We start from the raw sequence: 23497 nt of genomic DNA on the forward strand, positions 1-23497 counted from the left end.
AGTGGCCATCTTTCAGTTTCTGCCTGCTCAGCGTTCATTCCCATGGCCCATGCCATTTGCAAAAAGAATTACCTTCCTAAGGGATGACTGGAATCAGTCTACCTAAGACAGTTGTGTACAGTTGTCAAGATGTTCAAGTTTGCGTAAAGTTTAAGTATGTGTGGAAAGTATGCAAACTCCATGGGAAAAATAAAGCCTGAACGTGAAGATTGCCATGATTTTGATGATGTTTTGGATCCATGCTTCATGTGTGTGAGTAGTAAAGGGGTGTCATCTTGAAGGGATAGGATGTGCTGTGTTGAATGTTCCCTTGCTCTCCTAGTACCTAGTGTGTGTCTTTCCAGGGTTATCCTCTCGAAGGTGTTTGATGAGGTAATTGAGGTGAACCTGATCGACAGTGCAGACTACATCCACCTGGCCTTTCTGAAGAGGCCTGAGCTTGGGGTCACCCTTACCAAGCTTCACTGTTGGACCCTCACCCATTATAGCAAGTGTGTCTTCCTGGATGCAGATACTCTGGTGAGTACAGGGGGATGATGAGAACGAGATGCTCTACTTGATAAGGAACCCCTCAGAGACAATGCCTTTCCCTTTTTAAGGAGGCTGTTAGTGTTTACATGTGGATTCCTAGCAAATAACATGCATCTCTATCGCCAGCATTGACATTCAGTGCATCGAAATGAGCTATAACACAATGCTAGCACTGCTCTGACCCTGCCCAGGACACTAATGGATTTGAAGGCATGCTCCTTCCCTAGGAGGGCTTTATAATCGCATGATCTTATCTACACAAAATAGAATAATTAGAAAAAATATTTGGCCTTGATTGCATCTTGACTTACATAGTTTGGATTGGACTGGTACACCGGGCTTCTTAGGCTGAGGCATCCTCTTCTTGTCCTTTGGGGTAGCGACCTGCGGTGTAGGAGCCTAGGATGGCTACTTTCCAAAACAGCCGTTGGAAAGTTGAAACGTAAAACGAAGTCAGGGTGTTGGCATGCATTCTGGTTTGTCTTGGTTGTGCCAAGGCAGCTCTATAGGAAGATGGACAGGTGCAGAGGAAAATGAGACCAGTAACACAATTGGAGTCATGTGTTCTTTTTTCCAAACAGCCCAGTTTGGAAAGTCAGTGGGTGTTGGAGGGTCTGTAATCGGTAGGCAAGTTCTGGAAGGCACCCGATGTATTACATTGACTTGTGAACCTCTCCCTTCATGTGTTTTCAGAGGTTCGTTGGTCACATTTGGTAGATTAAAGAGCATACACAGTCAGGCGAGTTCCACCGAGGATTTTAAGAACCTTGAGAAAATAATTTACTTTCAGAAGTGGTGTTCCATCAATCACTTGAAATAAACCAGAGAGCCGTCTTACACACTCTTCTCTTTTGAATGTAAGCTGAAAAGAAGAGTCAGTCTAAAAAATGGGGCACCTGGGTAGCTCAGTCTGTTAAGCATCTGCTTTTGGCTCAGGTCATGATCTCAGGGTCCTGGGATCAAGTCCCGCATTGGGCTCCTTGCTCAGCGGGGAGCCTGCTTCCCCCTCTCCCACTCCTCTCTGTCAAATAGATACATAAAACTGAAAAACAAAAAGAAAGAAAGAAAGAAAGAAAGAGAAAGAAAGAAAGAAGAAAGAAAGGAAGGAAGGAAGGGAGAAAGAAAAGTGGGTTCAGGTTTCCAGTCACTAGACACTGACCATTCTCAAGTTTCTGCTGCATTTGTCACCTGCATCCCGGAGGTAAGAGAAGTGTGCTACAGGTTCCCCCATGCTCTGCTTTGCCAGGTGCTAGCCAATATCGATGAGCTGTTTGATCGGACAGAGTTTTCTGCAGCCCCCGATCCCGGATGGCCGGACTGTTTCAACAGTGGCGTATTTGTCTTCCAACCGTCTCTGGAGACGCACGGCCTCTTGCTGCAGCATGCCACAGACCACGGCAGCTTTGACGGTGAGTGCTGGGAAGCTGGAAATGGGTAGAAGAAAATGGGCCTGTTTCTGGTCCCATGCCCCTGCCCACTTCCCCGAGATACATGAATGGCCTAAGTCAGTTAAGGATACGGTGGAAGAATACGGCCAGACAGAATGACAGGAATAAGTGAAGTTAGTAAGTAAATACACGACGGAGAAAAACCACAGAAGAAAATATCCTCGGTGAGTAGGAAGAACGGTTCCCCAATCCTGACCAGACAGAAAAGGGTAGGCGGACCTCTCTCTAAAGACCAGATAATAGATTTCTTTTTCCAGCATCATGGATCCTACAAAATCTGCTACAGATATTTAACCCTGCGGGTATAGAGGGAAAGTAGCCATTGACAATACTTACATGAGCATGGCTGTGTTCCAATAAAAGTTTATTTACAAAAGTGGATGCAAGCCTCAGTTGGCCAGGCCCTGATAGAGCATAAAGGGAACAACTCTAGGAAGCAAAGAGAAGCTTATGTCTGACTTAAAGGGCCGTTAATAGATGGGGACAATGCTAGGATTGTCGTCCCATAAGAGAAAATAGGGGACTGATGAAGAATCGTCTGTGGATAAGGACCAGGATTTGCCCATAAAGCACTGTGGCCACTGGATAGAATTCATTGTGAGAGGCGAGAATTTGGGGGACACTACGAGGGTTTATTATCCATGGTTTGGGTTATGGGTGGGAAGTTTTGGAGAGAATATGCATGTTCAAAATGAATGGTATGGGTGATCCGTCCTTTTTGAGACCAGTGGTCATATTGTAGCGGGCAGAGAGAAGAAATAGAATGGGATCCCGCGTGCAGGTGGGTTAAGCCCCTCAAATACATCTTGAATTCTTTGAAGCGCTCTACCACCCGTGATGGGCCTCCTTGGGTGTGTGTTCGCCATTTAGGGGCGGATCAAGGCTTACTGAATAGCTTCTTCAGTAGCTGGTCAACGGCAGACATCCACAAACATTTGCCGTTCATCTATAACTTGAGCAGTAACACGGCGTACACCTACAGCCCTGCTTTCAAACGGTAAGTTCTCTACTTTCTCTATCCTTCCATGCCTGCTGCCTTCAAGCAGCCCTGTCTCTAGAATCTTTACCAGCTTTTGGAATTTGGGTTGGAAAAAAACTAGATCATCCCTCTGCTTGCCTATTGCTTTAAATCATCGATAGTCAAGACCCTACGTCTTAATGGTAGTGGTTCCCAAAGGGTGGTCTCAGAAACCTCCATGGTTCTTTCGAATGCCTACAGTCAAAATGACTTAAAAAATAAGTCTTCTAAGATGTTATTTTTTCTTCTCTTTGTTTTTATAAGTGTACAGTGGGATTTTACAGAAACTCCATGATATGACTAAACAAGGTGCTAAAAAAAAAAAAAACAAAACAATGCACTGAATGGAGACACAGATAGGAGAAAGCAGCTGTCTGCTCTTGAGATGGTCAAAGTCATTCTTTTGACAACTATATTTTAAAAATACAGTTATTTTTCATGAAAAAGTGTCACAGGAACATCCACATCTCATGGGTCGATTGATTTCTAACGAATTGATTAAATCCGTTTTCAGATTTCTCAGTTTTGTTGTCCGTTGTGGTAAATACAGACGGGTAGGACCCATATGAACAAAGTGAAGCCCTTGGTCTTCCGTGTGTTTTAGGAAGGTCAGGATGTCCTAGGACCAAAATGTTTGAGATTCGCGGCTGTGAGAATGATGTTGTAAACAAAAGTGAAAAATCTGAGCACAATATAGGGAAAGATCATTGGAGAGCACACATTTTTAATGGAGAACAGATTGCCTCTAAGGAGGAGAAGTGGGTCCTTGGGGACTGAAAGCATCCTATTCTTCCTCATGTATAAAGCAGATTTGTACATATAGAACGTGGATATTTGGTGTGAATGTAGTGTTAAAATTTCATGGGAAGATGATTATGGGGAAAAAATGTTGACGAAGGTTGAGAGGAGAAAATTCAGAATCTTGTAAGAGAAGCCAGTTTTCTTGTTTGCAGCTTGGGTCATCTACTATAAAAGTGATTTTTTGGGGGGTGGGTCCCTGTTGTTTTAAGGAGATGAGGTTTTGGGCTACCTACCATATTGTCCATCTTTATAAGACTCTTGATTTACTCTTCTAGTGTGAGGGAATTCCCCACTGGGTGATGATTATGTTTCTTGGTAGGTAGAAAACGAAATACTCGCAATGTTGATTGCTTAAAAAAATTATCTCTAAGCAAAAAAGTGCAGGTCTACATAGTAGGGTTGAGACAAGCATTCATGGGCTGCTGTGTTTGACATGCTTGTGGTTTGGGGGCAATTTCCGCGAGTGTGGAATCACTTCCAAGTAGAAAGTAGAATGTTTTGTGTTTCTTCCTTAGATTTGGTTCAAGCGTGAAGGTGGTTCACTTTTTGGGGCCCACAAAACCATGGAACTACAAATATAACCCCCAGACGGGGTCGGTGTTGGAGGAGGGCTCCGGGTTGGCCAACCAGCACCAGACGTCCTTCCTTAACCTCTGGTGGAAAATCTACCAGGACAGCATCCTGCCTCTTTATGGAAGCTTCCGGGTTGAGGAAGAACGCACATCTCCAGGACACTCCGTAAGCGGGTGATACCCTCTAAAAGCCGGGGTTGAGAATGGGCATATGCTCTGCATGATCGAGTCGATACCCGGTGTACTTTCTTGAAGTGCTCCCTCCTGTTTCTACGTGCTGTATTTCATAAAGGATGACAGATACTCTGGTTGGTTGTTTTTCTGGCTCAAAATCATGAATGTTTAATGAGCCAAAATGTGGCTGTGATTTAGAGGGTTGGTGCATAAATACATTATTTCGGTTAGCTGCCTTCATCAGGAAAAGAGCCACTTGTAGCTAAGTGCCTGCGGATGATTGATTACTATGTTGTTCGAGGAGACACTTGCCAATTGACATCATCAATTCAAGTAGCTGTTGGAGGGCATTGCTGAAGGGGATTTTGGAAACTCAATTGATACCAATTTGATTTTTTAAAAAATGAAATGGTAACCCTTCCTGCTCTAAAGAGTCGTGTTTGTGTAGCTAGTTTACTGTGGATACACCTGTCATGCAAAGACCTCCTGAAATTTGTTTCCAGGAAACTTTATTACCTCATCATTGTTATGATCAGGATGTGTGTTAGCACCCCACAGTTAACCACCAGCCATCGCATTGATGGGAAAAGGAAGGGAATCCATACTCTAGTCTTGGCCGTGGTTTTTGTTGGGTGGAGCTGGGTGCTGCTTCTCTTTGGAGGGACTCTGTTTCTTCCATCATTTCACGCAAGGGAATAGGAGTTTATCTGTGTTTGTGTTGCCTCTTATTTTCTGCTGGGTGGTTTGCTAGGCATCAGGTTGTGTAGAGAGGAAATTAAGACGTGCAGTCAGGCAGTTCTGGGAAGTATGGCCAGTTGAGAGCAGTCTAGGAGCTGTGTGCCGTGTGGTTGTTCTTGCCAGAACAGTGGCAGCTTCGTGAAGGAGCACGTGTCCCCTGTTTTATCACAGCCTACCCTGTGAGTTGTCACATAGCCAGGAGCCCCATGGGCTTGGAGGCTCTCTGTGTCCCTCCTCTCTGTGGGGTGTGAGAGTGCTTGCTTTTGCTTCCAGAGAATGAGGCTCTGTGCATGGCCAGCTCAGAACATGGATAGGTTGTTTATATGCTCTCGGGGCCCAGCTTCCTAAGTCTGTGTGCATTCCTTGGGCAAGCTTGTGTTTACTGAGTGCAGATGATAGGGTAGGAGAGTGCTGGCCGCAAAGAGGATGGGATAGGTCTTAGGGTCCCCAGGGCAGCCGAAGAGTTAGTTACAAAGATGTAAGGAGGACTTACTTACCAAGTGCATCCCTCTTTGTGCAGGCTGGCATCAGGGAGCTGTGTACGAAACCAGCCGCAGGGTCCAGCCAGCCCTGGCCTGCTGAGGGTCCTTTAGAGCAGACTGTGGTCACAGATGACACCGCACCCTCACCCAAGGGATGCCGTTCAGAAGACGTAAGTAAACCCAACCTCCACACAGGTGTGCCTGGAGAATCAGAGAGTCAGATGCTGGCTCGCCAAGGAGACAGAGCTGCGAGCCTGCTCCTGGAGCCTCCAGGGAGGGAGAGGACATGGCCCCATCTGCGTGCGGTCTGCTCTAGCTTCGAGGGGCTCCTGCGTTCATGTAGATCATTGCACCGTGACCCGGGAGGTACATTGAATAATGCTCCCCCACCGACATGTGCACGTCCTAATCCTGGGAACTTAAACATGCTACTTATCAGGAAAGAGGGTCTTGGCAGGTGTGGTCAGGTTGAAGACCTCCAGAGAATGATTCTGGGTTTTCCAGGTGGACCCTGTGTCATCATGAGGGTCCTCATACAGGGGAGGCAGAGGGAGATTCACTGATAGAACGTGTTACAGAAGAAGCAGAGGCCGGAGAGAAATGAGAATACACTAGTTCTGCTGGCATTAGGGGAACACAGCCACAACCCAGGGCTGTAGGGGCCTCGAGAAATGGGAAAAAGCCAGGAGATGGACAGTCTGCAGGAGCCGCCAGAAAGATCTCACCTTGGCCCACACATTGACGTCAGCCCTGTGACACCCATGTTAGACTTTTGAGCTCCGGAATTGCAAGGTCGTCAGTCGGCATTGTGTTATGCCACTCAGATAGGCAACAAATGTGGGACGTCATATTTTTCCATGCACTTCACATAGGTTTGGGAAAACTGTGTCTCATTGATTTGGAGTAGTCAGTATTTAAATTTTAGCAAATGTGTCTGTGGACGGCACTCTATTCTTTATTATAAAATGGAACAAATCGCATTGTCAAGTTGTGGATAGCCTTTGAGGTTGGATTTCACATCAACCCAGATAAATTGAGAAGACCCCCAGGTTTGTACAGTAAAGACAAACAAAGGAGAGAAGGAGCGTTTCCTGCTTTCTCATTCCTCCTGATGGTACAGGAAGTGCCCTCACAGTCCAGATGTGGCCCCAGGAAGTGTCACATGTGAGTTCAAGACAGGGCGTCTGCCTGTTGTAGGAATGTGAAGGATCAGTCTGTTAAGCTCTTGTGGTATGTGTACAACTCCCTGTTCTGTCACCAGGAGCCACGCCTGTAACGGAATCAGTAAGAAAATTCATCATTCCCACAAAATGTTTAGCAGACCCGTGGACTCAATTAAGTATTGCTCAGAAAACCCTTTTGCACCTTGATTTTTTATTTTACGCATCAGCTTGACTGGGCTAAGGGACGCCTAGATGGATGGTAGCGTGTCATTTCTGGGGGTTTCCGTGAGGGTGTTTCTGGAAGACATGAGCGATTGAATGGGTAGGTGGAATAAAGAAGGACCCCCCCAACACCTCTCAAGGTGGGTGGGCCTCATCCCAACCCATGGAGGGCTTGAATTGAACAAAAAGCAGAGGACGGACAGACTTGCTGTGTGGCAGCGGGGATTTGCATGTTCTCCTGCCCTCACGCATTAGTGCTCCTGGTTTTCGGGTCTTTAAACCCAACTGAGCATCACCACTGGCTTTCCTCAGCTTTCGTCTTACAGAAGGCAGATTGGGACCCTGCCAGCCTCCGTCACTGTAGGAGCCAGTCTCTCAGAATACATCCCTGTAAATTGGAAGTCTCATCGCATCTGTTTCTCGGGAGAGCACTGACTCATTCATCAACCCTCTTTCTAATTCCCGATGATCCCGTTTTAATCACGTTCTATCATTTGGTAGTGTGTGTTAGCTGTTTGCTAGCTGGGGCCCAAGCTTTGTCTGAATTAAGGATCACTTGAAAGAATGATCTCAACGTGATTGATAAAGCCTGTTCTTGATCACATGGACACCACCCCATTCCCAAGGACCGCCACCCTGTTTCAGAAGCAAGTGTGGGTTCTGGATCTTTTGGCCGCTCGTGGGACCCCATGGGTTGTCACCAGTCCTGAAAATCAAGGAGCCCAGTAGAGACAGAGATTTTGCAGAAACTCTAGGAGACTTGAGTCCCGTGGCCCATGCTGTACCTATCTCAGAAGAACCAGAATATGTTCGGTTCCACTAAAACTGTCTTCTCCATATTTGGTTCATTAATTTCTATTTCCTTGATTCCTGTGGCTTTTCTTGGTGTTTACTTCATACCTTAGTTCGGGCTTCATTATTGTTGGTGAACCTTTGATGTGCACAACAGATGTCCTTGTGTCTGTGTGCTTACAAGTGGCATTTCAACCGAAGTTCATTGAAAATGAAAACCCTTCTGTGTCTCTACAGGAAGTGGGGTCTGTCGATGGGACCTGGCGCTGCCATTCTGCTGTGCTCAGTGCAGGCTGAGCCCAAGGCTAGGGGTCAGTGCAGGGGAGATGACGCCCTGGGTGGGTTGAGTGTGCTCAGTTCAGGATAATCAACTAGTCCTCGCAAGTAACTGTGGAACTCCAGCCTCTCATCTTGGCAGCCCTAGTGGACTGGCCCCGCTCCAGCTCACCTACACACTCCCACACCCCAGGCCTCGCAAACATTTCCAGACAGCAGGCCCCTGCAGTGAAGGACCTGTGTCTGCAGATTGCAAAGGAAGCAGCCAGAGGAAGGAGTACAGGATGATCCACCTGGATGCCCAACTTGGATTCGTATTAAAGTGCTCGGAGGAAGAAGGGATCCTCCAAGCATGAAGAGGCAGAAAGGGGAACCATTCTTGTCTGTTGAAATGTGTAATTATGACCAGAGGGGTGCTATCCCTGATGATCCAAGGGAAAAGGGTGGGGGAGCGGAGTCAGGTGTCTGAGATTCTGCCAAGTTCACTTCTCTGGGTCCTGGACACTCAGAGGGGAGGGGGCTCTGGGCAGAGTACTCTGAGCACCCCTTGTGTGTGTCCTGTTTCCCAGAGAGGAGGACACGGATCCAGGAAAGAGCTCAGGAATGGGCAGCTGCTGGAGAAAGGGCTGGAGGTGGAAATGAATCCACTTGGATACGTAAATACAGACTCAACCCTAAACAGCTGTGGGGGTTCCGGGGGCAGTCCACAGCACAATGAACACTTTGCTGGAATAAAAGGAATATATACAAGGAAGAGTGTTTCGGGGTATCTGGTTCATCCTTCGATCTCCTGTTCCTGCCCCGTCTGTCCCCGCCTTTCCATCCTACCACCTATGAATAATGCATTGTGGTGATGGACTTTTGAGGACATCTTGGTGCTTGACTGATGATAAGCATGTGTCTCTAAAAGCAATAAAGTCCTCATGCTTTGAAAAGGAAGGGATTCTGCCCTAAATTCAACTCCAGAAACCAATATCACACTATATGTTAACTAACTAAAATTTAAATTAAAACTTGAAACAAACAAACAAACAAAAACCAAAAAGGAAGGGATGCTTTCACAGTATCTGGGGGATAGTACCCCCAGGCAGACGCCTTATTTGGAATTAATTATAAAGCATCACTGCCACCTACCGGCCATGTATTGACTTATTGATTCTGGATCTTTAATTTGGAGACCTGGAACCCAGTCTAAAAAAAAAAAAAAAAGATTATTTTCATAAATTCCTATCAATATACAGAGCTAGGTCCTGAATTTGGGATCATTATTGAAGATAGCAGCCTTCGAATGATGGCAGCAGTGTTGACAGGATGGTCTCAGTTTTCAAAATTAAAGCTGAATGTCTAATTTTCTTCCCATATATAAATTAATATTTTAGAGAAAAAAATATTTGCCACTTACTGTCTTCATAGTCAAGTGTTGTGTGCTCCAGTATCGTGGGTTGGGAAATGAAGTTAACGAAACGCCCTTTAGTTTTTTGAAGTTTTAAAGGAATTTAAAAGTTTTTGAAGTTTTAAAGGAATGCCCTTTAGTTTTTTGAAGTTATCGGTTGTTTTTACTGTGGTTTCTTAGAACATCTTTGATTTTTCATAAAACTTTTTGTTGAGGGATAACATACATGTAAAAAAAGGGGGGGGTGCACGTGATATGTGATAAGTATACATCTTGATGCGTTTTCAGAGTGAAAAAAACAAATCTTAGATCACCACAATCCAGATCCAGAAACTCACCCCCAAAAGACTTCTCATGCCCTCCCAGTCACTAGGAAAGGCTATCCTGACCTTGACCCACACCACTTACTTATGAGGGCTTTTGAGCTCCTTATGAACAGGACCCAACAGGTCTGGTGTCTTTCACTTGACATCTTTAGGAGATCCATTCGTCTTGTTGTGGGATTTGACAGTTCATTGATTCCATAGGCTGCATATTATCAAATTGTAGCAAGATATAATGTATTGTTTAATTCTAGTGTTGGTGGACACGTTGCCGTTTTGGGTAACAGAGGTAACTCCGCTAGGAACAACCTTATACATGCATTTTGTTGGCCTTGCTAAGCGTTTTTGGAGAGATTACCCTTAATGGCAGAGTTGTTAGATCAGAGGGCACACATGTGTATCCTTTTGCATTAATATATTCAGCCAACGATTTTGCAAGTGGTTGCACCCCTAGTTGGGTGGGGGAGTCCTGATGGCTTGAGGTGTTAGCTCTCTTTCAAAGTGCCCGTGAGCACGTGGGGCATCTCCTCGTGGTTTTGCTTGGCACGTATGAGATGGCGTTGAGTTAACTTAAGCCAGTTCTTAGGTAGGTGCTTATCAAGCTTTGACTCTTTGGGAAATGCTCATTCCAATATTTTCAAAATTGTGTTTCTGTGGCGTTTCCTTTTTTTTTTTTTTTTTTAAGTTTGAGTCTTCACAATTTATACATATTTCAGATACAAGTTCTTTTTCAGTAGTACAGTATAAATACGTTCTCCTACTCTGTTCCCTTTGGAATCCTCACATGGCATCCTTCAATGAATAGAAGTTCATAGTTTAGCCAGGATTTCATATTTCCTTGATGAGGACTATGTATTGTTTACTCTTTAGGAAGTCTGTCTCTAAACGAAGGTCATGGAGATGATCACTTTGGTTGTCTTACAGAATTTTTATTGTTTCTATCTTTTATAGGTAAGTGTATAATCCAGTGGAGTGGATGTTAGGTAGTGAATGAGTTTGGGGTCAACATTCACAACTGTTACGTGGGCGTCTGTCATTAACTCGGCATAGGTAATCAGCAACACCGTCATTCCCCCCTGCTTTGTTTCCTTTCCCATATGTGGATGGATCCATTTCCAGATTCTCGATTTTTTTATTTTCCCTTTCTTGCACCAGTAACATACTGCCACAGTTACTTTAAAGTCTCAATATGGGTCATGCAAGTCCTTCAACGTTTTTCTTCTTTCCCTACCTTTTCTAAAGTTCCTTTAAATTCCCATATGAATATTAGGATCAGCTTTGCAGTGTCTTGGAAAACAATCTTCTGGAATTTCGACTGGGATTGCGTTGAATCTATAGATGGGTTTTAGAGGGACTAACATCACCAAAGGTTAAGTCTTGCACTCAGTGGACTTAGTGTATTTCTACTTTTCAATAATTATTAATTTCTCCCAATATGTTAACTTTTTGAGTAAAGACCTTGCATACATTTTGCTAGACTTATTCCTGGTTTTTGGTGGGGTGTGAGGCTATGATAAATAGTGTCATTGTGAACGCTAAGCTTCCTTCTGGATTCTTCTGGTGATTCTATACTTACCATTACATCATCTGCAAGTGAGACACTGCCCAGTAATTTCTTAAAATGTCCATCATACATCCAGCATATGATCTAGCCATTCCACTCCTAGGTATTTTCTCAAGAGAAATGAATGTTTATGTTCATATGAAAATAGCAGATTGATTTGCTTTTGGTTTTCTTTTTAAAGATTTTATTTATTTGAGAGAGAGAGTGAGAGAGCACAAGCAGGGTGAGTGGCAGGCAGAGGGAGAAGCGGGCTCCCGCACTGAGCAGGGAGCCTGACTCAGGGCTCCATCGCAGGACCCTGGGATCACAACCTGAGCCGAAGGGAGATGCTCAACTGACTGAGCCCCCCAGGTGCCCTGCAGATTGATCTGTAATAGCTCAAAATGGGACACAACTCAAGCGTCCATCCACTGGTCAGAGTATGAATAAAGTGTGGTCCATCCATACACTGGAAAACTACTCAGTAATGAAGAGGAAAGAAATTTTTATTTATTTATTATTTTTTTAAAATTACTTTTCAGTGTACTAGAATTCACTGTTTATGCACCACACCCAGTGTTCCATGCAATCCGTGCCCTCCACAATACCCACCACCAGGCTCCCTCAACTTCCCACCCCCCCGCCCCTTCAAAACCCTCAGTTTGTTTCTCAGAGTCCATAGTCTCTCATGGTTCGTCTCCCCTTCCAATTTCCCTCAACTCCCTTCTCCTCTCCATCTCCCCATGTCCTCCATGTTATTCCTTATGCTCCACAAGTAAGTGAAACCATATGATACTTGACTCTCTCTGCTTGACTTATTTCACTCAGCATAATCTCCTCCAGTCCCGTCCATGTTGATACAAAAGTTGGGTATTCATCCTTTCTCATGGAGGCATCATACTCCATAGTGTATATGGACCGCATCTTCCTGATCCATTTGTCTGTTGAAGGGCATCTTGGTTCTTTCCACAGTTTGGTGACTGTGGTCATTGCTTGGGGTACAGATGGCCCTTCTTTTCACTACATCTGTACCTTTGGGGTAAATACCCAGTTGTGCAATTGCAGGGTCATAGGGAAGCTCTATTATTAATTTCTTAAGGAATCTCCGCAATATTCTGCAAAGTGGCTGCACCAACTTGCATTCCCACCACCAGTGTAAGAGGGTTCCCCTTTCTCCACATCTTCTTCAACACACGTTGTTTCGCGACTTGCTAATTTTGGCCATTCTAACTGGTGTAAGGTGGTATCTCAATGTGGTTTTAATTTGAATCTCCCTGATGGCTAGTGATGATGAACATGTTTTCATGTGTCTGATAGCCATTTGTATGTCTTCATTGGAGAAGTGTCTGTTCATGTCTTCTGCCCATTTTTTGACATGATTATCTGTTTTGTGTGTGTTGAGTTTGAGAAGTTCTTTATAGATCCTGGATATCAGCCCTTTGTCTGTAGTGTCATTTGCAAATGTCTTCTCTCATTCTGTGCGTTGCCTCTTTGATGAAAGAACTTTTGATCCAGGCAGCAAAGTTGCAAAGGATAACTATACCGAGTTGAAGAAGCCAGACAAAAGATAAAACATACCATGTGGTTCCATTCTGTCAAATTCTAGAAAATGTAAAATAATTTACAGGGACCGTTCTCTGGGGATGATGGAGGAAGGAGGGAGAGATTATTGTGGAAACTTTTGGGGATGATATGTGTTTACTCTCTTTGATTGTATCAAAATTTGCTAACATGTACAGGTTAGTCCAATTTATAGTGTGGGAATGACACTGCAAAAAAGCTGTGAAGAAAGCAAGACATTTAAAGTTACTGTATATTCTTGGCATCTCTTTCTGTTGTTATGAGATATTTCTATTTAAGTTTATTGGATTAAAGCTTTGTTTTGGTTACTACTGACACGGTATGTCTTCTGCATGTTTCCCGTCCCCCTTTCTGTGTTCTTATGTTTAAGATGTAACTCTTCAAGACATTCAGAATGAGGTTTTGTCTTCTTTTTATCTGAATACTTTTTTGCCTTTTACCTGGGGGTAGTTTGTTGACATTTAATGTAATTACTAGTACATTTATGTTTAAGTCTGTCCCTTGGTTTGCTTTTCATTCTCACCGATTTGAAAGATCGTTTTTTCGTTTTTTAATCTTTCTTTGGATTGATCAGTGTATTTTTACTTTTCCATTTTAACCTCTATTTACATGTCAGTTTTGCATTATTTTGATTATTTTTTAAGTAGTTATCTGGAGATTCCAGATTTCATCCCTAACTTTGACATAAGGTAATATATTTAGGACTTTACCGCTTTGGGGAATAGAAGAACCCCAGAAGGCTTTCAAACTGTCCATTTCCCTCCACATTTTGTTCTCTTCTTGTCTATTTTAATTGTATACCTACTTTATACAGTCCAAGTTCCCTTAGCTAGTCATTTTATTTTCATTCCATATTTCATTCTTTCTATCAGTAATCTTTGTCTTCTCCCCCAAAGAACTTCCTTTATCATTTATTTTAATTCAAGCTTCCTGCTGAAAATTTCCCTCCTCCATTTGTATATCTGACAATTCCTTTATTCAACCTTCATGTGGGGCCATATTTTCCTGGAGGTAGAATGCTCACTTGGTAGTTCTTTTTACAAGGGCACTCGGATGATGTTGTTTCTTAATCTTCTGACTGCCATCATTTCTCTGAAAATTCATCTTCCAGGCTCATGTGTGTGTATGTGAGGGTCGTTTGTCTCTTTGCTCTGGCTGCTCTAAAGATTTCTGTCTTGGGCTTTGGTCATCTGTTTTATAATTATGGCTCTGGGTTTATTACTCTTTACATTCCTTCTACTGGGAATTTGTAGCTTGACCTGTCTTCCTTCTGCCCATTCTCTCTATCTCTGTCTCCCCCTTTCTCTCCTTCCCTCTCCCCACTCTCCTACCCTCTGTAATCCCAATTACATCTTCGGTACAACTTGTTACCACGTTTGCTCTATCCGTGACTCCCTTCTTTATATACTCCTCCCACCCGTCTTTCCATGCTTCTTTCTGCTGGCCTACTTTCCAGTTAACCGATCTTCTGTTTCATTGCGTTTAATCAGTTAAACACACATCCTGAACACTTAATTTCACTTATTGTGTTTTTGATCCCAATAAACATCAAATACTTCATAGGACGGTTTCCACACTTCATTGGAATTCTCCAACTTGTCCCTTTATTTAAAGTGTTTCTTGTACTTGGTTATAGTCCATGTCTGATCAATCTTGTATCTGGATTTCATGTAGATGTGTTCTTATGGTTTGATTTTGTTTTTCCTCTTGGTCTTCATTCATTTGGTCTTGTCCAGCTCTGTGCTAGTTGATTTTTGATACCACACAACACACTGCATATGGAAAAATTACAAACATCACTGGGAGCTCTGAATCATATTACCATCATCATCCAGAAAGCATTGCTTTTTTTTCCCTTTTTTCTTTTTTTTTTTTCTCCCCTGGCAGGAAGTTTTCATAGCGGTGGTTTGCCCACACCCGGTCAGAGGTTGAGCTGGTGTGAAACTGGGCTTCTGTGTTTATAAGAGCTGCTCTATTTCCAGTCTTCCTTTTAAGTGCAGTCCCTCCTGAAAGCCTGTGGTGTTCAGAGGGTCCCTCCTGAATCCCTCATCATTTATGGGTTCCTCAGTGTCATTGCATGGCTGAACTGTCTGCTCATAATCTTCCTACAGCTTCTTGGTTGCCTCAAGGGGGACTAGGCTGCCAGATGCATTTCCTATTTTCCTATCACAGGTGCAACCCAGCCTGCCCACATGATTTCTGCAGTGTGTTTGCAGGGACAGCTGGGAAATGTCTCGATATTTTCTAGCCTCTGTGGCAGACGGTCTTGCAGAAGCCTTTGAACCATTTATGGCCCCCAGCCGTGGGCACAAACTTGCTTCCCGACCATGAATTGCTTAGGCTTGCTGTATAACAAACAACCCCAAATAGGTAAAAATCTATGTCTGTGTCCTAGTCAGCTGTGGTGCCAAAGGCATGTTGGCCTCCAGGCAGTCACCAAGGGGTCCAGGATCCTCCTGGAGTTCTGGTCCAGCTTCTTCTAGGGCATTCCTTGTCCACTGTGCTCCCTGAGAGAAAGTTAGGCCTTCCTGCTGAAGCCAGTCATCGCACACCATGCATTATATTGTCTCCTGTGCTCCCGGAATGATCTTAGCTGTGGACCATCCTTAGAGGCACTGAGAAAATAGTCACTCAAGTTGCTCTCTGGAAGGGTTTGTTTCCTCGTGGCACCCCACTTGAAAGAGGTTGGATGGATCTTGTTCTTCACCTGACCTGTGAGTAAAGAGGGTTAAGAAAAGTGTCCTGCGTCGGTGGACGTGACTCACATGGCATCCCAGTGGTGTGGGTGAGAAGTCGTCATGTGGCTTCACTTTGGTACAAGGAAGATGGGGACAGAAGAGCAGACGCTGGAATTGGTGAACCTGGCATCACCTGCCCCGCACCTGTTCCTTGTCACGCTGCCTTGTGTCACAGAGGCAAACAAAATAGATTGGGTGTTTTCAGCTATTTGCAAGAGGTTTGTTCTAATTTCCTTTTCTTTCTTTCTTTATGACAGACGATAGGGTGGCCTGAACTTGAGACATCCGCTGGAGTGAGGTGTGACCCATTGTCGCCACCCTCCCCCCAATGTGCAGACTCCTCAGGGACCCAGACCTCCTCGGTACACCTCATTTACACTCCTTACGCACATCTGTGTCTCCTCCTGCTGTTTTCTTGGTGTGTCTTTGTCCATCCAATACCAAAGAAGATGCCCTGTGTTTTTTCTTCTTCATCCCTTGATCTTTCCCAACCTTGAACACATGCTGGGATTAATCAGTCTATATAGGACCTGGGTATCTGTTCCAATTTCTGTCGGTCATTTGGTTAGTCCATTTTCCTTTAGGAAGAGTTAGAAATGACCAAGGTGTAACATCACCAGGACGTATATTCTCCCTTTAAAAAAAACAATTTTTTCTTGGTAGGATTTTGGACCCATGTTTAATAGTAGTGTTGAAGGATTATGAGTCCTACCCCTGTTTTTCCTAAGTTTTCCCTCAGGAGTTTGGGATTTTCTTACTGTGCCTCATGAGAAGGTTGAGCTCAGACTCTGCTGTGCTCATTGAGACACGAGCGTAATAAAATGCTTCCATGGGCTTTCGGTATAAACTATATAGTTTATAACCCTTGAGCAACACAGGGTTGAACTGCATGGGTCCACTTATACACACATTTTTTTCAGTAAATACAGTACGGTCCTATAAATGTGTTTTCACATCTTACAATTGACTCAATCACATTTTCTTTTCTCCAGCTTACGTTATTGTAAGAATACAGGCTATAATATATAGATTGTGCAAATATAATATATAGAATATGCAAAATATCTGTTGATTAACTTTTTAATGTTATTGGTAAGGCTTTTGGTCAACAGTAGGCTATTTGTGGTTAAGTTTTGGGGGAGTCAACAATTATATGTGGATTTTCAACCGTGTGTGGGTCAGTACACTTAACCCCATGTTATTCAGGGGTGAATTGCCGTTGAATCCTTGTCTGAAAAATTACCTTTGGTGCATCCCATGAAAATGTCCAGTCTCTCATCTTGTGTGAGAAATGGTGGGTGTGACGGGAGAAGGTGGGAGGAGGGGAGCTCCCCTTTCTAGTCTTTATGGAAATGGCCGTTCGACCCAACATGTTCCTTTTATCTCATTTCTCCCTGGTGGAGTTCTCAGTCCTTGTGATTAAAACTGTAGGTGCCTGAAGCCGTCTGCAGACTAACGATGGAATGGTTATGTTTCTAGCAGCCCGCGGATAAAGCAGAAGGTGGCCCATCTGTGGAAATCTTGGAACCGAGCCAGGAGCCCCCTGTGGATGTCACCGGGGACCCCATTCCTCAGGATACTTTGGAGGTGGTACCCTAATTGTCTTGTCGGGCCCTCCTGCTGGATGCTGTCCACCATCACTGGGGCTGGCAGTCCTCATGCACCAACGGCTCCCTCAATGCCCAGCCTGCCTGCCTCTCTTGTTGCCTCTGATTCATCTTCCTCCTTTCCAGCATTTGCCTGGGGTGCTTGGTCACTTTCTTTCCCGTCCTGAATCATCACGGCCTTTGTCTCTTTAAACACTGTTCTGCAAAAGTTAATTGATGGTCTGGGGCTTTGTTGTTCTTCCTTATGGTGGGCGAGCATTGGAATGATTGCCTAGTGAGCCATTGTCTTAAATGAAGACGATGATGATGAAAAATCTGGGGCCGAACGTTTGGAACCAAATAGCGTGTGCCATGCTTTCCGACCTCTTCTGGATGTCCTTGTCTTACGTTTTCTTCTTTCCATGGATACGTTGAATGAAAACAATACAAAAAAAAAAAAAGATCTTTTCCTAACAGCGATTGAACGACACCTTTGGGTCTTTACGTAATAGTTAATATGGCTCTAGAGCTGGGCATTGGGTTCTGATGAAAGCTACTATTGAACATGTGTCTGTTTGAGTGGCTGTTAGCTGACTACTATAGCCTGAGGTGCTTATGCTCATGGTGCATTTATGTCTCACAGTTCTGGGGGCCTGAAGTCCAAGGTCAAGCTGAGACCTGCTTCGTGGTTCATAGACCTCCGTCTTGTTGCTGTGTCCTCGCACAGAGCAAGGGTCGAAGGAGTTCTCTGGGATCCCTTTTACAAGGACACTAATCCCATTCATGGGGTCTCCACCCTCATGACCAGACCATCTCCCAAAGGCCGCCCTCCTCATACCATCTTGTTGGGGATCGGTATGAAGTTTGGGGGGGACACAGATATTTAGTTTATAGCGATATTTTCCAGATGGCGCACAATACATATTTTAGTTTGCACGACAGCTTGACTAGAAGGTCCTGTTGGAGAAAAGCGGTACTTCTAGTACTACTAGAAAGTGGAGAAAACACTTTGTCTCCCTTTTCTTTTGTCCATGTCGTAAATGCCAAATGCAGTATTTTGAGCTTATCTCTAGATGTGTCCCTGAGGGAGTTTCTTCTGAAACTCTGCTGGTGGTACGGGGAACATATCCAGCTCCTACGGTAGGACTTTGAGGCTCTGTGGCTAGGGGGTAGCGCGGTATGGGCGTGCTACCGGGCAGACGTCATTTAACAGCTCGGCCATGTGGTGCGGTGGCTTTGGGATGGTTGGCGAGCTCATTACCTTCCCTAATCCATGAGGTGGAGGTGGGGGTGCCCACCTGGGAAAGCAGGACGTGGGGGGTAGGGTTAGACCCAGCAGTGGTTTGGAAGACTCCGTGATTGTGCCTGGCTTGTAAAGGTTAGTCCCAGCCCTGCTGTCAGGGCTGCTCCCGGCAGGATGGTACCGGCAACAATCCCACCTTCTGGGGTGATGGGCCTGCAGGGGATGCCTCCTGGTGAGGGGGCCTTGTGAGCATCCAGGAGGCTGGCGCTCCATGACTTCTACATGTAACTGGGGCGAGCTGACTTTTCCTCCGTTGCGTGTCTCCACTCTACCGTGGATGACCCTCGCTATTTTGTATAATATCGTGTGTCATAACATCAAAGGACTTTGTGGGTCCTGTTGATTCCAGAAAATTTTAGTTCCCAGACGTACGCTGACCCTGAATCCAAGGGCTCTTAGAGGAAAGAAAGGGCTAAAGTCTAATGGAACACAATTTTTTTTTTTTTTTAAACTCTAGCTATTTCCTTGGCCAATGGGATGGCTATGTTTGAAGACAACGTAATGGGAACAAGGGTAGAAGATTATTCGTACAAACTCTTCAAACACAGTGTTGCAAATAATCAGAGTAGAAAGTCCCATATGCTCAGTGGCATCAAAATTCCAGTGTAACCATCTGGCATGTGGTATCATCCCACTGACACACACAGCATCTGGGGAACACCTGAGTGTCACCTGTAGCATCTGTGTGCGTGAGTGTGTGTGTGTGTTTGATTATCAGCACCTGCGTATTTTTAGACATCTTTTTTAATCTTTGGTAAGAAATTTTTAAAGCAAATGTATTTACTTTCATTGACCCATTTCAGTGCCAAACAAAAGGTGTGTGTGTGTGTGTGTGTTTGCATATATGTGTGTATATATTCTCTTGTATTTTATCTTGAAGAAGATTAAAATCCCTGCCATTTGCAAGCAGAAAACCATGGGTTATTATTTAAATGGCTTTGGCAGGCTGTCCAAACCACTGTAGGTTTTATTCATATAACGCGAACATTTTCTTGATGTCACGTAATTTCATTGTAAACGAAACATTGAGGTTTTGGGCGCGTAGAAGCATTAAATGGGTACAGGTGTGTGTGTAAAATGGTTTGTGGTAAAAACTTCTTATGAAAATGTGAACACATGTACACTGGTATTTTATAAGATTTCACAAAACGTGGCCAGGAAAAGCATCTTCTAAGAGTATGAATCTCGGCATGTATTTTGCTCCGAAGAACTGGGATTCCTTTGTAGAGCCACTCGCTAAGCCGGTTGTTCTGTTATGCCTGTGATGGCCCCAGAAACCATCTCCCGTCTGCTTGTCCTCCCTAGGTTGACCTGGCCATGTCTGTTTTCGAGATTTCCATCGAGGAGAAGGTCAAGGAGCTGAGTCCCGAGGAAGGAAGGAGAAAATGGGAGGAGGGACGCATCGATTACATGGGGAAGGATGCGTTCGCCCACATCCAGGAGAAGTTGGACCGGTTTCTGCAGTAACCCCAGGGGTCACGTTGTGCTGTGTGTGGTTAGGCAGTGTTCTGTTGCATGGTCCCGCGAGCACAGACATCTCCAGGCCCTTCAGAGGGAACAGGTGTTCGACTATGTGCCTCTCTTTATGGTTGACCAACTTGAGTGCCTCACAAAATAATGTAGACCATTAAAATCCCAGCTTAAAGCCCCCCTACCCTCCTGCCCTGCTGATCCAAGCTATCCATGCCTTCTTGGCTTCCCTGAGACATCATTCCTTCTCTGCAAATGGGAGCAGGGATAAACTTCTGGTTGACCCTTGTTCATGCTCTCTGGTCTTGCTTCAAGGAGCTCCAAGATGCTGCCTTGGGCAATGCTACCATCTCTATCCCACGTAAGGTTGGACATCCCTGGAGATTCTCTTCTGCCCCTAAGGTAATGACACCAGTATATGTATTCAGGACTCAGGAAGCCTCGATGATGAAAAGTCCCTTCCCTGGGGACTAGGTAGACGTTCAGACATCTTGGGGGTGACTCTCGTGTAGACTTTGCGGAGCATGTCTGAGCAACACACAGCTGTTGTTTCTCTTCTGCAAAACCTGGTGGGACTGCCAAGTGCTGTTGGCAGATGCCCGACTTGAGAGATGCCGGTTTTAACATGGAAGGGAGATTCTAGCTGCCGTGGTAGATGGGGTGTCTTCTTGGTTGGAGAGACCCAAGGGTTTACCCCGGGTTGGTTCTGATGACACCTCACTCACATGAGCAGGATCTGGAGAGGGTCTTTGTGTAGAGGCGGATCTGTTTGCCGTCCATCACAATTGACTGTGCTCTGCTGGATATCACTACCTCAGTCCTAAATAACAAGTCAAGTCACCATGTTTCTCAGACCATTTCAGTGCTGCTGTTTGGGGGAGAATCCTCAGTTTTATGAGACTGGATGCTTTATTCTACGGGAAATCCTCATCTTCAGAAGTATCCTAATTTTGTGAATTCATGCAGTGTGTTGGAACCGCTCTCACAGTGTCACAGCTCATGGCCACCTCCTAAAAATGGGAACCATCATGCTAAAGAGAGGGAAATGTGATTTTTTTTTTTAAAGTTAGAATGGTTTGTTTATCATGCACATACTGTGGAACATCAAAGTGTTTCCCACAGACAGGTTTGGACCACATCATGGTGGCTGTGCTGTAATGTAGTAGGTGTGTTTGTCCACTTTGACATCGTGTCAAGCAGGTGAGCCCTTGGGTAGGGGAATCTGGGGAAGTGCATGATGATAGTTATGGTGTAAGCTTTTTGGCAAGACAGGAGTTACAGAGGGGTTGTTTCCTTTATGTCTGGGTGGCTAATGGTCTGCTGTATGGTTGGGCATCACTCATATGATGCTTCTGGGGCTAAGTGAAGATAGCCATATGGATATAGCCTTATAGGGATTGAGTTGGGATAGTAATCAACCATTAGAGTGACACTATAAACTTGTTCTGGGGAAAGACCAGGGGTGCTGGGTGCTGTGGTGTTGGGTTATGAAAAGCAGGAGCCAGAGTCTGACATACTTGAGGAGGAGGGGTCCAGGTGATGAATATTTGAGTCTGGTTCAGCTTCTGTGGGGAGGAAAACTCCTGTTTCTGGACAGTAGTTCAATGGCTTAAGGTGTCTGTTCAACACAGACTTCTGTTATTCACTCTGGTCTGTATCTTCTGATTTCAATGGATGCTTATGCACTTCAATTAAAATTTTAAAACAGCAACATGGTGTCCCTTCTGGTGTGTGTTTGCGTGCGTTCTGAGCCATCAGAATAATATTTTCTATGTAACAGAGGGAAGGGACATGGGTGTCTGTCCTACAGTAAATTTAAATCACCAACCTTTTTTTCAGAATTGCTAGGAGAAGTAAAATATGTAGAACTGTTTACTTCTCACTGTGTGAAATTCTCTAAGGTCTCCCTAGGGAAGCTACCCATTTCCTAGTATTGTTTTTCAATGTTTCATACTCATTCATTCCATCCATCCATCCATCCATCCATCCATCCATCCGTCTTCCAGTCACTCACCCATCCATCCATCCACCCTTCCCCATCCATCCATGCATCCACACATCCATCCGTCCATCCATCCATGCATCCATCCATCATCCATCCATCCATCTATCCATCCACACATCCATCCATCTATCCATCCACACATCCATCCACCCATCATCCATCCATCCATCTATCCATCCACACATCCATCCATCTATCCATCCACATATCCATCCACCCATCATCCATCCATCCATCCATCCATCCACACACCCATCCATCCATCTGTCCATCCATCCATCCATCATCCATCCATCCATCTATCCATCCACACATCCATCCATTTATCCATCCACACATCCATCCATCCATGCATCCACACATCCATCCATCCATCCATCCATCCACACACCCATCCATCCACACACCCATCCATCCATCTGTCCATCCATCCATCCATCCATCATCCATCCATCCATCCACACATCCATCAGTCCATCCATCCATCCATCCACACACCCATCCATCCATCTATCCATCCATCATCCATCCATCACCCATCCAGCCATCCATGCATCCACACATCCATCCGTCCATCCATCCATGCATCCATCCATCATCCATCCATCCATCTATCCATCCACACATCCATCCATACATCCATCCACCCATCATCCATCCATCCATCTATCCATCCACACATCCATCCATCTATCCATCCACATATCCATCCACCCATCATCCATCCATCCATCCATCCATCCACACACCCATCCATCCATCTGTCCATCCATCCATCCATCATCCATCCATCCATCTATCCATCCACACATCCATCCATTTATCCATCCACACATCCATCCATCCATGCATCCACACATCCATCCATCCATCCATCCATCCACATACCCATCCATCCACACACCCATCCATCCATCTGTCCATCCATCCATCCATCCATCATCCATCCATCCATCCACACATCCATCAGTCCATCCATCCATCCATCCACACACCCATCCATCCATCTATCCATCCATCATCCATCCATCACCCATCCAGCCATCCATGCATCCACACATACATCCATCCATCCATCCTTCCATCTGTCCATCCATCCATCCCATGGTTATTGAGTTCTCTGTAGGGCAGGCCCTGTGACATGTCCTTATGCAATGAGTAGTTCAAAACATTCTGAGAGTTTCTAAGTAACATCTGGGTAAGAGCTATAATATGATATTCCCTGAACAGAGACCAATGCCAGAAACTGTGCTATGTAAGGTCAGGAGTACACAGTTGTGTAAGTTGAGACCCCAAGAGATGTGATTTGAAGTGTACTATCACTAATATTTTGGTACA

General features: G+C 44.7%; 1 protein-coding gene across 4 annotated transcripts in view; it reads left to right on the top strand.

Annotated features, from left to right (window-relative positions):
* The window catches only part of GYG2 (glycogenin 2), a 36027-nt gene extending 14164 nt beyond the window's left edge, over positions 1 to 21863 (top strand). For 2 of the 4 annotated variants that reach the window (XM_080794984.1, XM_080794981.1), the window contains exons 4-11: positions 345 to 519; positions 1778 to 1940; positions 2850 to 2976; positions 4314 to 4536; positions 5803 to 5934; positions 16053 to 16157; positions 17275 to 17382; positions 19990 to 21863. In XM_080794984.1, coding sequence (XP_080651110.1) covers positions 345 to 519; positions 1778 to 1940; positions 2850 to 2976; positions 4314 to 4536; positions 5803 to 5934; positions 16053 to 16157; positions 17275 to 17382; positions 19990 to 20151 — 1195 coding nt within the window. In that variant the 3' untranslated portion in view covers positions 20152 to 21863. Of the gene's footprint in view, positions 1 to 344; positions 520 to 1777; positions 1941 to 2849; positions 2977 to 4313; positions 4537 to 5802; positions 5935 to 16052; positions 16158 to 17274; positions 17820 to 19989 lie in introns of those variants that run through there. The other 2 variants (XM_080794982.1, XM_080794983.1) reach the window with 2 other exon arrangements.
* Positions 21864 to 23497: the final 1634 nt, after the last annotated feature.

Source organism: Martes martes (assembly GCF_963455335.1).
Source record: "Martes martes genome assembly, chromosome: X".
Lineage (NCBI taxonomy): Eukaryota > Metazoa > Chordata > Mammalia > Carnivora > Mustelidae > Martes > Martes martes.